At 52.1% G+C, this 15566-nt stretch overlaps 1 protein-coding gene across 1 annotated transcript in view; it reads right to left on the bottom strand.

The window, feature by feature from the left end:
- Positions 1-15566, bottom strand: part of LOC127586934 (autophagy-related protein 2 homolog A-like) — a 180832-nt gene that overhangs the window by 113697 nt on the left and 51569 nt on the right. The window contains 5 exon segments of the mRNA XM_052044963.1: positions 3126-3302; positions 6522-6620; positions 10642-10801; positions 12909-13188; positions 14536-14620. Of these exon segments, the coding sequence (XP_051900923.1) occupies positions 3126-3302; positions 6522-6620; positions 10642-10801; positions 12909-13188; positions 14536-14620 (801 nt within the window).

Below are 15566 nucleotides of genomic sequence, written 5' to 3' on the forward strand. Positions count from 1 at the left end.
CCTACAACCATCAGGTTCTTGAACCGACCTGCACAACACTAACCCCACCTCAGCAACAGAACACTACAGACCACCTCTTGCACTGCTGTAGACTTGTCTCTGATTGTGTCTTTTTTGCACTAGGGTCTTGCTTTTGCAGTCTTTTTCCCCCCTGTCTTGTATAATTTATGTTCTGTGTGTTGTCTGTACCTACGTGCCTGTGATGCTGCTGCTGCGAGTGAGTTTTTCACTGTACCTGACCCTCACTGCACTTGTACACATGGCAACAAACTCGACTTGACTTGAACGTCAAGTCCCTGCATCAGGAGCTCACAGAAGGCCTCTGTAAGTGGTGGAAGCAGAACAACGACTGCCAGTGATTTCTTTTAATGTGGGATGGCTATTGTGCACTAGTCTTGATAGAGCGAGGTCTTAGGCACACACACACACACACACACACACACACACTATGGATACACTTATCAACAGACTTGCCCACTTCCTTGGTCTCTTTCCCTCAGCCCTGTGCCCCTCTCCACACCCCTAAGTTAGGATGTACTATTGCCACATAGGGTGTTGTGCAAACAGGCCCTCAGTCTCTCCGTGCGGTGCACTCCAGGTTCCGAGCCAGTGAAGCAACAAATCAGCCACAGACATCCTGCGTGTTTGGAGACCATGCCTAGAGTTACAGAGCTGCACGCAGGGTTCCGAGAAGTTGCCTTACTGTATTCTGTGTACAAACAAGGCAACTCGAGCTTGTCCAGTCACTCAGCTGGTCAGGCCACGACACACAGAGCAGAATGCCCGCTGCAGACCAGTGCTGAGCTTCAGGGGTACCCTGCCTGTTCTAACCAGTGGTGCCGAGTACACTCCACTGCAGCCAGCTCCTCACGGTAAGTACAGGCCATTCATCCTACTGCTAAAGAATACAGGAGCATCTTTCCCAACTTCAATATTCATTCAAGCAGTATAGTACCAAACTGCTGGTCTGGTCTCACTGTCAAATTTGAGGCACTTACCGAGGACTGATCCCCAGTGATAGGATAACGAGAGCTTTACTCTGCGTTTAACCTGTACTGTCCTTGCCCTGAGAGTGCGTGATGGCATAGTGTAGAGGAAACTTCATTCTGTGTCTAACCCTAAGAGTGTGTGATGTGAGAGCGTAGAGGGAGCTTCACTCTGTGTCTGACCCTGAGAGTGTGGGATGGGACAGTGCAGAGGGAGCTTCACTCTGTGTCTGACCCCGGGAGTGTGTGATGGGACAGTGTAGGGGGAGCTTCACTCTGTGTCTGACCCCGTGAGTGTGTGATGGGACGGTGTAGAGGGAGCTTCACTCTGCGTCTGACCCCGGGAGTATGTGATGGGACGGTGTAGAGGGAGCTTCACTCTGCGTCTGACCTCGTGAGTGTGTGATGGGACGGTGTAGAGGGAGCTTCACTCTGTGTCTGACCCCAGGAGTATGTGATGGGACGGTGTAGAGGGAGCTTCACTGTGTGTCTGACCTTTTGTTTTGGAAAGGTTTATTAACTTATTTACACTACAGGCAACCCCCATGTTACAGTAGTTCGAGTAACGGAAATTCACCCTGACAGAATTCACAAATCACAACCAAAAAAATCTGGGATAAGGAATAAAAATTCACTCTTAAGAAATTTATGTGGGGAAAAAAATAAATGAAAACAAAATTTAATATTTTTCAATGCACAGATGGCAAGGTTCACATTATGAATAATCGTGATACAGACCGTTTCCAAGGAACACAACCCCTCTGTAAGGAGGGGATTGCCTGTGTGTACATGAATTCATTCAAATATTTTCCTCATTTTTCAAATTTAAATAAATTAATCCTGGTTCAGGATGCCCACTGGTCCAGGAAGGCTCCCACAGGGCCAGCAGACCTCTCCAGGGTCACCTGGGCACGGACATATCCTCAGAAGAGGGAGTGGCAGCTGGCTCGGGTGGAACTCCCGACAGCCCGCTGCCCTGAACGTTATCGGAATAGACACCCAGTGTGAACCTGACATGAACACTCTGTTCCAGCAGGGCTAGGGTTAAGCAGTTAAAGCACTCCTCTCTAACCACTGTTAAAAGGCTCTTGAATGGATCTCTTTGTAGAGTCGTACAGCAGGGTAACAGGCCCTTCGGCCCAACTCGTCCGTGCCGACTGTGTTGCCCAGCGAACTAGTCCCATCTGCCCACGTTTGGCCCACAGCCCTCGGAACCTCTCCTCTCCATGTACTTATCCAGACGGCTTTTAAACGTTGCTAATGTGCCTGCTTCAACCACTATTTCTGGCGGCTTGTTCCAAATACGCACCACCCTGGTAGTGTACGGTAACGGTTAGCCTAACGCTTTTACAGCGCCAGCGACCCAGGTTCGATTCCGGCTACTGTCTGTAAGGACTTTGTACGTTCTCCCCATGTCTGTGTGGCTTTCCTCCGGGTGCTCTGGTTTCCTCCCACATTCCAAAGACGTACAGGTTAGGAAGTTGTGGGCGTGCTATGTTGGTGCCGGAAGCGCGGCGACACTTGCGGGCTGCCCCCAGAACACACGACACAAAAGATGCATTTCACTGAGTGTCTCGATGTACACGTGACTAATAATGATATCCTTTGCATGAAGAAGATGCCCCTGATGTCCCTCATAAATCTCTCGCCTCTGATGTTAAACCTCTGCCCTCTTGTTTTTAGCACCCCCTCCCTGGAGAAAAAAGACTCTGTGCTTTCACCCTGTCTATGCCCCTCATGATCTTATACACCCCTATCAAGTCACCCCTCAATCTCCTACATTCCAGGGAATAAAGTCCTAGTCTACACCACCTCTCCTTGTAACTCCCCAAGTCCAGGCAACGTCCTGGTATATATGATGAGCTCCAAACTCTCAGTCTACCCCATCGTGGCCCTTGCACTTTGTCGACCTGCACTGCACTCTCTCTGTAACTGTACCACTATATTCCACATTGTTTCTTTTTGTTCCTTTTGTACTACCTTACGTATGGAACGATCTGTCTGGATGGCATGCAAACGAAAGCTCTTCACTGTATCTGGGTGCATGTGACATTAATAAACCAATTACGGCCACGTGGACTCAGATGAGCAGATACTACAGAATCGCAAACACACGGGCGGCTCGAGTGCGCCACTCACCAGCGTCGGCTCCGAAGGCCTGGCCTGCTCTGCCGGAAATACCCTCTCTTCTGTTGGCCACAGCCGCAGCAGGAGGTCCACCCTGTCCAGGAAGCCGAGGTCAATGTCCGCGTGGGCCTCCTGGAGCTCGATCACCAGCTCGGCGCTGCGCTTCGTGCCGGATCTCCTCCGAGTGCCCTGGGGAGGGACGCGGACACGGTCGGTCATTCACTGCGCCCAACGTCCCACCCCCACCTTCCCTCAATCCCCTCGCTCAGCCAAAACCTTTCTCGCTCCCTCTCCTTCCACGTTAACCAGATTACCCTCAGGTTGCTCTGCTGTTAACCTATATTTTTTTAAAACATTTATTGGGTGTTAACGGTAACTTTGTTTTAACTGTATATCTCGCTTGTGCAGCAGGTCTTGTGTTCCACCAACATCCCAGTGATCTGAGATGCGAATGAGTTTCGTGACCTCCAGTGCAATACCGCGCTGTTGCGGGCGAGATGTTAAACTGAGGCCCCACTTACCTTCTTCTGTGGATGAACAAGGTTAAACGACCCTTACAGAGAGAGAAAAAAAATCACAGTTCTCCCCAGCTATAAACACCTGGCACAGAAAGGGAATAGAATCTGGAGCAACACAAACAAAACGCTGGAGGAACTCAGCGGGTCAGGCAGCATCTACGGAGGGAAAGAAACAGTCGACGTTTCGGGTCGAGACCGTACATCAGGGCTGGAGAGGAAGAGAGCAGAAGCCGGAATAAGGTCAGGGAAGGGGGAGGAGCGCTCGTAGGCAGGGGATAGGTGAGTCCAGGTGAGAGGGGGAAGGTAGGAGGGTGGGGGTGGGGGAGGGGGGGAAGAAGTTAGAAGTTGAGAGGTGATGGGTAGAAGAGGCAAAGGGCTGAAGAAGGCAGTGGACCATGGCAATAAAGGGAAGGAGGTGGGGAATAGATAGGTCATGAGGGTGGGGGAAAGGATGGGCAGGTCATGAGGGTGGGGGAAGGGGACCTCAGGAATAAGGGAAGACAAAGACAAAAAAAAAGGGATGGGGGGGGTAGAAGAGGGGAGGGGTTACCGGAAGTTAGAGAAATCGATGTTGAGGCCGTCAGGCTGGAGACTACAGAGGCAAAATATGAGGTGTTGTTCCTCCAACCTGTGTCTGGCCTCAACAGTCTATCCATGGCCTCCTCCAGCAGTAGAGGAGGCCATGGATAGACGTGTCAGTACGGGAGTGGGATGTGGAATTGAACAGGATGGCCATCCCAAGCAGGAGTAGGCCACTTCGCCCCTCGAGCCTGCTCCACCATTCAATACGATCATGGCTGATCTGCCCCAGGCCTCAACTCCTCTCCTGTGCCAGTTCCCTGATCTGCCAAATGTTTATCTCCTCCCTCTTTAAGCAGCCCCGGTGATCCAGTGGCCACAACCCTTCAGTGTCGAGAATTCCAGAGATTCAACCCCTCTGTGAGAAGAAATTCCTGAGCATTTCAGAAAGGACGTGAAGGCTTTGGAGAAGTTGCAGAAGAGATTCACTGGGATATTGCCTAGTATTAACTAGAAGGAGAGGTTGGACAAACCTGGAGGTCGGAGGCTGAGGGTCAAACTGATGAGATTATGAGAGAGACAGTCTTTTTCCCCCAGGGTGGAGATGTCAAAGTATTTAAATAGTATTTGACATCTCCACCCTGGGGGAATCTGAATTTGGGCGGTACGGTAGCGTAGCGGTTAGCGCGACACTATTACAGCGCCAGCGATCGGGGTTCAATTCCAGTTGCTGTCTGTAAGGAGTTTGTATGTTCTCCCCGTGTCTGCGTGTGTTTCCTCCGGGTGCTCCGGTTTCCTCCAACATTCCAAAGACGTACGGGTAGGTGAATTTGGGTTTAAAATGGGCGGCGCAGACTCGTTGGGCCGGAAGGGCCTGTTACCACGCTGTACATAAAATTTTTTTTTTAATTTTTAAAAAATAGCGGGCATAGGATTAAGGTGAAAGGGGGAAAGTTTAAAGGAGCTTTATGAGGCAGGTTTTGTTTAAGTACAGTGGTAGGTGCCTGGCACATGCTGCCAGGGACGGTGATGGAAGCAGATGCAATAAAAAAAAGTTCATGGGGCATTTAAGCAAATACGTGAACAGGCAGGGACTGGAGGGACATGGACCACGTGCAGGCAGGTGGGATTAGTTTAAATTGGCATCATGGTCAGCACAGACATCGTGGGCCGAAGGGCCTGTACTGTTCTATGCTCTATAAATGACCACCCCCAAAATCTTGTAACTACATCCCCTTGTTCCAGACTCTCCCACCGGCAGAAACACCTCAACATCTAACCTGTCACATCCCCTAACGACCTTGTATATCAAAACAAATTGTGAAGGACAGTTTAAAGAATGGAACAGGATCCGGATAAGGACAGGCCCTCTAAAGTCACGCCTGTGGAGCCATCTGTTCAATAAGCATTAACCTCCACCTCCCATGGTCACAAGTCAGTAAGATCACCTCTCATTCTTCCAAACTCCAAAGAGTATAGATCAAATCTCTTCAGCTGCCCATGATAGGACTGATAGGACTGAGATCCTAAAGCCTACATCACTGCAACATGTAATTGTTATTAGAATGCTCTACACTGGATCTTGCTAAGTGACACTTCATGCGATGTGACACGGAGCACTCTAAACAAACTTCTACAGGTGTACTGTTGAAACTATCCTGACTGGTTGCATCATGGTCTGGTACGGCAATTCGAATGCGCAGGAACGTAAGAAGCTGCAGAGAGTAGTGGACTTTGCCCAATATATCACGGGCACATCCCTCCCCACCATCCGGAGTATCTCCAGGAGGCACTGCCTCAAGAAGGCAACATCCATCATCAAAGATCCCCACCATCTGGGCCGTGCCATCTTCTCGCAGCTCCCATCGGGCAGGAGGTACAGAAGCCTGAAGCCCCACACCACCAGGTTCAGGAACAGCTACTTCCCTTCAACCACTCGGTTCTTGAATCAACCTGCACAACCCTAATCACTACCTTAGTATAGCCACTTTGCACTACAATGGACTTGGTTACACCGCCAGGGACCCAGGTTCAATTCCAGCCGCTGTCTGTAAGGAGTTTGTACGTTCTCCCCGTGTCTGTGTGCGTTTCCTCCGGGTGCTCCGGTTTCCTCCCACATTCCAAAGACGTACGGGTTAGGAAGTTGTGGGCAATGCTATGTTGGCGCCGGAAGCATGGCGACACTTGCGGGCTGCCCCCAGAACACTCTACGCAAAAGATGCATTTCACTGTGTGTTTCGATGTACATGTGACTAATAAAGAAATCTTAATCTTAATGTACTTGTGTATGTGACAGTAAACTCGACTCAACTTGAGAAGTACTTCACTGGCCAGATCAGCAGATAGTACGGCAATTCCCTGACGATCTTACCTTTCCTTCCGTCCTCTGAGTCTGTCTGTAGTGGATCTGAGCACAGGGACAGGCACTGGACTCACAAGACACAGGGGAGGGCTTCTTGAACATCAGCAGCTGGATAGGGAGAAAGAGCAAGAGGGTGAATTAGAGTCACTGGCCTGGATGAAGGGCAGGGATAACCATGAGAAGTGCTAGAAGAATTCAGCCAGTCAAGCAGCATCTGTAGCAAGAGACACCAATTTACATCTCAGGTCAAGGGAGAGCCTGCCGAGGAAGGGTTGCTGACACAATGTTGACTGGTTTCTCTTGCCACAGATGCAGCTTGGGGCAGTGTGTGGTTCAACGCCCTGCCCGGTGCCAGCAAGGGACAGGACACCAAGGCTTCCGCTCGTCAACTGACCCACCCAACGGGACGTACAAAATCACAGAGTTATTGCAGCACAGACGAAGGCTGTTCAGCCCATCGTTTTGAACCAGAAAATGACTGTTGGAGGACATGCAGCGCTGACTGTAGCACTTTGGGTGAGGTTGGACGGGGAAGCGCTGGGGGAGGTGAGTGGGGTCAGTGCAGTGGCAGAGGGATCCCCTTTAGGATAACATCACCAGGAGCTGAAGAAATGTGGGACTAACCCAGGGCCACTCTCAGCAGGGCTACACCAACTGCTAGATAACGGAGGAACTCAGCAGGTGGGGCAGCACCTGTGGGGGGAGACGGACAGTCGACATTTCGGGTCGAGACCCTTCAGCAGGACTGAAAGATAAGAGAGGAGATAACCGGTACAGAGGGGTGAGGGGGAAGGGCTGGAGCAAGAGCTGGTGGGTGATGGGTGGATCCAGGTGAGGAGAGGGCGATGGGCAGATGGAGGAGGGGTGGGTGGGAGTGGCGACGGGGGCTGGGTGGTGATAGGTGGTGACAGAGGGCTGCAGGTGGTGGGATCTGATAGGTGGAGCATGGAACCAAATAAGGGAGGTGGGGAGGGAAGATGGGAACAGTGGGGGGGGGGGGGAACAGTGGGGGGGGGCATGGGGAACTAGTGGGGACAGTGGGGGGAGGGAGGAACTGGGGGGGGACAGTGGGGGGGAGGGGGAACAGTAGGGAACAGTAGTGGGGACAGTGGGGGGGGGAGACAGTGGGAGGAGGGAGGAAGGAACTGGGGGGGACAGTGGGGGGAGGGGGGACAGTAGTGGGGACAGTGGGGGGAGGGGGGACAGTAGTGGGGACAGTGGGGGGAGGGGGGACAGTGGGGGGAGGGGGGACAGTGGGGGGAGGGGGGACAGTAGTGGGGACAGTGGGGGGGAGGGGGGACAGTAGTGGGGACAGTGGGGGGGGACAGTGGGGGGAACAGTAGTGGGGACAGTGGGGGGAGGGGGGACAGTAGTGGGGACAGTGGGGGGAGGGGGGACAGTAGTGGGGACAGTGGGGGGAGGGGGGACAGTAGGGGGGACAGTGGGGGGAGAGGGGGGACAGTAGTGGGGACAGTGGGGGGGAGAGGGGGGACAGTAGGGGGGACAGTGGGGGGGAGAGGGGGGACAGTAGGGGGGACAGTGGGGGGGAGAGGGGGGACAGTAGTGGGGACAGTGGGGGGAGGGGGGAACAGTAGTGGGGACAGTGGGGGGGGAGGGGGGGGAACAGTAGGGGGGACAGTGGGGGGGGAGGGGGGACAGTAGTGGGGACAGTGGGGGGGACAGTGGGGGGGGACAGTGGGGGGGGGGGGACAGTGGGGGGGACAGTGGGGGGGGAGAGGGGACAGTAGTGGGGACAGTGGGGGGAGTGTGTGGGTGATGGGGGCTGGGGTGGGTGTAGGAGGGACTGGGTGGATCAGGAGGAGAGAGAAAAGGGCCGGAGGGGGGAGCAGGTTGCCTGAAACTGGAGAATTCAGATGCCGTGGGGTTGCAGACTGCCCGGGGGGGAAAATGAGGGGCTGTTCCTCCAGTCTGTGTTTAGCTTCACCCTGGCGGTGGAGGAGGCCGAGGACGGACAGGTCGGTGTGGGAATGGGGAGGGGAATTAAAATGGCCGGCAGCCAGGAGCTGCAGACAGCCACGGCGGACGGAGCGCAGTGCTCGGCGAAGCGGTCACCTAGTCCGCTATGCTATTGTTTCTGAAACTTTAAAATATGGGGGAAAGACCGAACAATTCAGGTCGAGTTTGACAAAACAAATGAACTGCAAATGTAAAAGACAGTTTAGACAATGGAACAGCATCCCTGTAAGGATAAGCCCACTAAAAACACACCTATGGGGCCATCTGTCCCAATAAGCGATAACCTCAACCTCCAAGGGCCACAAGTTAGTGTTGTAAAATGTGATGACAGTGATTATAGAAGTTCCAGCTGTTTGTCAGAACAGGAGGCAGCGTCCACACCCAGCCTCAGTGAGTCTAGCAGAGGTCAGCTGCTGTCAGAATCAGTCCACAACGAGTCTGTTCAACTGAGGCTCTGCAGATTTTTTTTAAAATATACTTGTTCACTTTCCAGCATCTGGGCATTAGGGGCAAAGCCAGTATTTATTGCCAATCCTTAATTACCCCTCAAAAAGGTGGTGCTGAGTCACCTTGTTCAACCACCGCAGTGCGTCTGGTGAAGGTGCTCCCACAGTGGGGAGAGGGAGTGCCAGGATTTAGACCCAGTATATGAGGGAACAGCGATCCATCTCCAAGTCAGGATGGTTTGCGACTGGGAGGGGCACCTGCGGGTGGTGGTGTCCCCCTGCCCCCGCTGCCCTCGGTGGGAGAGGTGGCGTGTTCCGGAGGTGCTGTCGGAGTAGCCTGGGCGAGTAACCACAGGGCGTTGTATAGACCGTGCACACTGCAGACACTGTGCGTCGGTGGTGGAGGGAGGGGGCATTCACAGAGGTGGATGGGGTGCTGATCAGGCGGGCTGCTTTGTCCCTGATGGTGCCAAGCTTCCTGAGAGCTGTTGGAGCTGCATTCACCCCCAGGCAAGTGGGGAGTGGTCCATCACACTCCTGCCACAGATGGACGACGGAGAGCATTCTAACTGGTTGCATCACCGCCTGGTGTGGAGGCTCCAACGTGTAGGATCGATAGAGGCTGCAGAGGGTTGTAGACTCAGCCAGCTCCATCAGGGGTACAACCCTCCCCACCATCAAGGACATCTTCAAGAGGCGGTGCCTCAAGAAGGCAGCACCCATCATTAAGGACCCTCACCACCCGGGACATGCCCTCTTCTCGTTACTACCATCGGGGAGGAGGTACAAGAGCCTGAAGACCCACACTCAGCGATTCAGGAACAGCTTCTTCCCCTCCGCCATCAGATTTTTGAACGGTCCATGAACCCATGAACACTACCTCGTTATTCCTCTCTTGCACTCTATTTACTGGTAACTTATAGCAATTGTTACGTCTTGTAAATTTTTATATCTCTAGTAATTTTACTGCTGCCACAGAACAACAAATTTCACAACATACATCAGTGATAATAAATCTGATTCTGATTGAGTGAGTCATGAACTGACACTGCACAAGATGATTGAAATGCCAAACTCTCTGTCTTGTAGAGGTTGTGTTATCAGCCCACTGACTTTGTTTAGTTTGTGTCGGGGATGTAGTTCAGTGGGAGAGCACATGCTTTGTATGTATGAGGTCGAGGGTTCAATCCCCGGCATCTCCTAGTGTCCACGCTAGTGGACGTAAATTCCAGCCAGGCATGGTAGTGTAGCGGTTAGCATAAACGCTATTACAGTGCCAGAGACCCAGGTTCAATTCCCACCGCTGTCAGTAAGGAGTTTGTACGTTCTTCCCATGTCTGCATGGGTTTCCTCCGGGTGCTACAGTTTCCTCCTGCAGGTTAGGAAGTTGTGAGCATGCTATATTGGCGCCGGAAGCGTGGCAACACTAGCAGGCTGCCCCCAGAACACTCTACGCAAAAAGATGTATTTCACTCTGTGTTTGGATGTACATGTGACTAATAAAGATATCTTATCTTACAATTTATGTTTAATTTCTGTTTTTCTTGTGAATGCTGCGTAACTGATGCTCTGTGCCTGTGATGCTGCTGCAAGCAAGTTTTTCATTGCACCTGTGCACACACGGACTTGTTCATATTTGGCTTTGACTAGAGAACCACACGGGAGAGGGAGTGAGTGGTGAAAAGACAAAGCGGGACCCCGCTCACCTCCGTGTACTCGGCCTCCTGCTGCACGGCGGCAGGCCCTGCCCATGGCCACAGGCACTCCAGGATCTCCAGCGCACCAAAGCAGGCGTCCACGCACACCAGTTGCCCGCCTCTGCCCCTCTTCTGTTCACACACCAGCTGCACCGCACTGCCGATCAACCTGGGGAGGGGAACAGGATGGATAAAGCACAAACACCCAGCACGTTCAGGGCATAGAAATCACTCGCATTTATTCAGCGGGGATCCGAAAGGGGGGCCCCCATTTCACCCAGCGAGTGGCAAGTGCCGGAGGGAGTGATGGAAGCAGAATCACTGACAGTATTTAAGACATGTCCAGGCGAGCACTTGAATCGCCCGGGTATAGAGGGCCACAGGGCAAGACGGGATTAGTACAGAAGGATGCCCACTGGTTGGCATGGGCATGATGGGCCAAATGGCCTGCATCCATGCTGTATGATTCCATGAAGGGAAGATGAGCCTGGTGGTAGAACCCAAACTACCGCACCAAAGGAAGGTCTAAGAACACAATCTCAGGACAACAGAGGCAAGTGGCCTTACCAGGAATACCCAAAACTGTCAAGAGAAGGTGGGGGGTGTGGGGGTGGGTGGTTCCAGGACTGGAAAAAATTATATCAGACAGATAAACCATCAAAAGTCTCAGAACAGGTAGATAAAGCTGCATAACAAAAAAAGCTCATTGGTTCTGAGTCTCAATGTGTTGAATGAAGTGTTCTTGCGTTAGCAGAGGGCCTCTTATAGTTATACCAAATCTGGTTTTGGGGCTCCTATTATTGCAGTAGCAGCAATGTGGATGCCACCAGAGGTACAAACATACAGACTTGAAAAGCTGAGGTTTAAGGGCAATCGGATCGAGGACTTCCAGATAACGGAGGGTTGTGATGAGGTGAATAGTGAGACAGACCACAGCAGTGTGGGTGGAATCACAAAGCAATGGGGAGTGGGAGGGATTAGACAGGGTGGGTATTGAAGGCAATGAGTGGGATTAGACACAGAGGGATAGTTAAGGGTGTGGGATTAGACCCTCCGGCTTCCTCCCACGTTCCAAAGACGTACGGGTTGGGAAGTTGTGGGCGTGCTATGTTGGTGCCGGAAGAGTGGCGACACTTGCGGGCTGCCCCCAGAGCACTCTATGCAAAAGATGCATTTCACTGCGTGTCTCGATGTACGTGTGACTAAAAGAAATCTTATTTTATACTGAAGGATGTGGGCTGTGACTGGGATTAAACTGGGAGGGATATGGAAGGATTTGGGGAATGAGTAAACCAGTGAAAAGCAGAGAGAGACAGGGTTTGTGGATTCGTCTGGCTGCAGCGTGTGGGCTGGGGCACTGATATCCATGCGCTGGAGAGTTGATGGATAGAGAGGGATCTGCCGGAACTGTCCCCCTCTACCCAAGGGAAGGGTACAGCAACTCAGGACATTCCCCGGATGGTCTGAACATTTTTGGTGGGATCATGGATAGGTTGTCCAAGGCTACAGCAGGATATAAATCAGCTGGATAGGTAGAATTTAATAACAACAACCGCTAGGTGATGTATTTGGGAAGTCACATAGGAGACTGTAAGTGTTAGAGCCCCAAGGAATGTTTATTTACAGAGAGGTACATGTCTACTGTTCCCCAACAGGTGGTGAAGGCAGCACATGAATTGCTTCCCTGCACAGGTCCGGATATAGAATATGAAAGTTGGGACGTCACAAAGCACTGGTTAGCTCACAGCTGGAGCACTGTGTGCAGTTCTGGTCGCCACACTATCAGCAGGACGTGACTGCACCGGAGAGGGAGCAGAGGAGATTCACCAGGGTGTTCCCTGGAGTGGAGCATTTTAGCTACAAGGAGAGATTGAACACTGGGATTGCTTTCCCTGGAGCAAAGGAGGCTGAAGTTTATAAAGTTATGAGAGGCAGAGACAAGGTAGATAATCTGAATCTTTTTCCCATTGTGGGGGTATCAAATGCAAGAGGGCAGGGTTTAAGGTGAGAGGAAGGAGTTTTAAAGGGGATCTGAGGGGTAAGTTTCTTTCTTCCACAGAGAAGTTGATATCTGGAACTTGCTACCAGAGGAGGTGGAATCAGATACAATCGCTATGTTTAAGAGGCATTTAGACAGACACTTGAATAGGTGAGGCAGAGAAGGATATGGACTTAATGCGGGCAAATGGGATTAGTGTTGATGGGCAAAAAAGGGTCGGCATGGATGTGGTGGGCCGAAGGGCCCGTTTCTGTGCTGTACAACTCTGTGACTATACCTTAGGTTACTCTGGGGGCAGGCCTTCTCAAAATGCCCCCTCAAGTGGACGAAGTCGCGGCCTCCAAAGATGGTGTCCTTGAAGTACATCAGCTCGGTGAAGTAGTGGCGGGCAGCTGCGTGGAGGGGGTTCTCAGCGGCAGGAGGAGAGCCCGGCGCTGCGGGAGGGCCGACGAGCGACGGGTCCAGGTGCAGCACCGTGGCGGTGAGTCCACCGAAGGTCAGCTTCAGCAGGAGCTCAGCCTTCACACCATCCAGCAACGGAGGCTGCTGGCCTCTACCTGATGAGGGAACAGGCAGCAGGTTTTAGGGATGTGGGGGGAGTCTGCACCCCCTCCCCACCCACCCCTCCAAGTCAGCTCGTCTCTGTGTCTTTTTTTTTGCACAAATTTCTTGTCATTGCCATCTTCTTTTCCTCTCTCCCTTCACTTTCCAAAGCAGCTTCTGACAACAACCTTTCCTTCAACGTCAGCAAAACAAAAGAGCTGGTTATTGACTTCAGGAAAGGGGGGGGCGTGGGGGAGTAGGGGGTGGTGCACATGCTCCTGTCTGCGTCAACAGTGCTGAGGTCAAGAGAGTTGAGAAATTCAAGTTCCTAGGAGTGAACATCACCAACAGCCTGACCTGGTCCAACCACATGGACACCACAGCCAAGAAAGCTCACCAGCGCCTCTACTTCCTCAGGAGGCTAAAGAAATTTCGCATGTCCCCTTTGACACTCACCAATTTTTATTGATGCACCATAGAAAGTATCCTATCCAGATGTATCACGGCTTAGGACGGCAACTGCTCTGCCCGGGACTGCAAGACACTGCAGAGAGTTGCAGACACAGCTCAGCACATCACGGAAACCAGCCTCCCCTCCATGGACTCTGTCTACACTTCCCGCTGCCTCAGTAAAGCAGCCGACATAATCAAAGATCCCCATCCACCCCGGACATTCTCTCTTCTTTTCCTCCCTCCCCCCTCCATCGGGCAGAAGATACAAAAGCCTGAAAGCACGTACCCCACCAGGCTCAAGGACAGCTTCTATCCCACTGTTATAAGACTATTGAACAGTCCCCAAGTACATTAAGCTGGACTCTTGACCTCACAATCTACCTCATTGTGGCCCTTGCACCTTATTGCCTGCCTGCACTGCACTTTCTCTCTAACTGTAACCCTATAATCTGTATTCTGTTATTGTTTTCCTCAATGTACTGATGTGATGAAATGATTCTGTATGGATGGCATGCAAACAAAGTTTTTTCGCTGTACCTCGGTACATGTGACAGTAACAATAAAAAATAAACCAATTTCTGCACAATTTATGCTCTGTGTTGTTGTCTGTACTTACGTACCTGTGATGCTGCTGCAAGCAGGTTTTTCACTGTACCTCACCGTACTGGTGCACATGACAACAAACTCGACTTGACTTGACTGTGCCTGCTAGAGTAATTCTGTTAATTCCCCACCCTCTGCACATAACCCTGCATCAATCTCAAAGCAAACCCACTGTCTCCAAAGCCTTGGATCAATCCCAAACTCTAAGGAAGGCGAGAAAGGGTTTTCCCCTCGCCGGTTCCCCAATGTCATGGGGACAACCAGGACGATGGAACGAACTCCCAGAGACCCCAGGTCTCACTCACCTTGCTGCCTGTTCATGCACTGTACACTGGGGAGAGTGGAGGGAAAGAAGGAGCTCCCGATCCGGCGCGGGGAACCCATCATCAGCTGGAGGACAGAAGAGCAGCTCATTAATACGACCGCCCTCGGCACATCGAACGACACCCCACCCACTGCCCTTGCATCTCGCTGAGCATCGCGTTGCCTTGCGTCACAACCGTGGCTGTGTTTCTGAAGTGCTTCGTTAGACACTGCCCAATACACTGCTCCGTTACTGGAAGTTTGTAGCTGGGTGGAGGTAGTGAGGGGAAGGAGGGGGTGGGGGGTGTTGGAGAGGAAATCAGCATACCAGCTGATGACACCAGCTAACAATCAGGCAGTGATCTCTCCCCCCACTCCATGCCAGGTGTGACACCAGAAACCCTTTGGTCAGTGCTGGGTCCAGTTGGGTCAGTACAGCAAATTCAATAGGTGCAGAGTAAGACAATGCCATACCCGCTGACCCTGAAACACAACCTCCAACCCACACTGCCTCAAAGTGGGTAATACATCACAGGCACATCCCCTCCCCACCATCAGGAGTATCTACAGGAGGCGCTGCCTCAAGAAGGCAACATCCGTCATCAAAAATTCCCACCATCCGGGCTGTGCCATCTTCTGCGTAGCTCCTATCAGGCCGGAGGTACAGAAGCCTGAAGTCCCCACACCCCCAGGTTCAGGAACAGCTACTTCCCTTCAACCATTCAGTTTTTCAACCCACCGGCACAACCGGTCCAAGTCCACAGGACGCTCAAAGCGGCTGCGCAGGTTGACTCTGTGGTTAAGAAGGCATATGGTGTATTGTCCTTCGTCAAATCAGGGAATTGAATTTAAGGTATTGTTGCAGCTATATAGGTCCCTGGTCAGACCCCACTTAGAATATTGTGCTCAGTTCGGGTCACCTCACTACAGGAAAGATGTGAAAGCCATAGAGAGGGTGCAGAGGAGATTTACAAGGATGCTGCCTGGGATGCAGAGCATGCCTTACGAAAGCAGGTTGAGTGAACTCGGCCTT

This window comes from Pristis pectinata, chromosome 38 (genome assembly GCF_009764475.1).
Source record: "Pristis pectinata isolate sPriPec2 chromosome 38, sPriPec2.1.pri, whole genome shotgun sequence".
NCBI classification, from domain to species: domain Eukaryota; kingdom Metazoa; phylum Chordata; class Chondrichthyes; order Rhinopristiformes; family Pristidae; genus Pristis; species Pristis pectinata.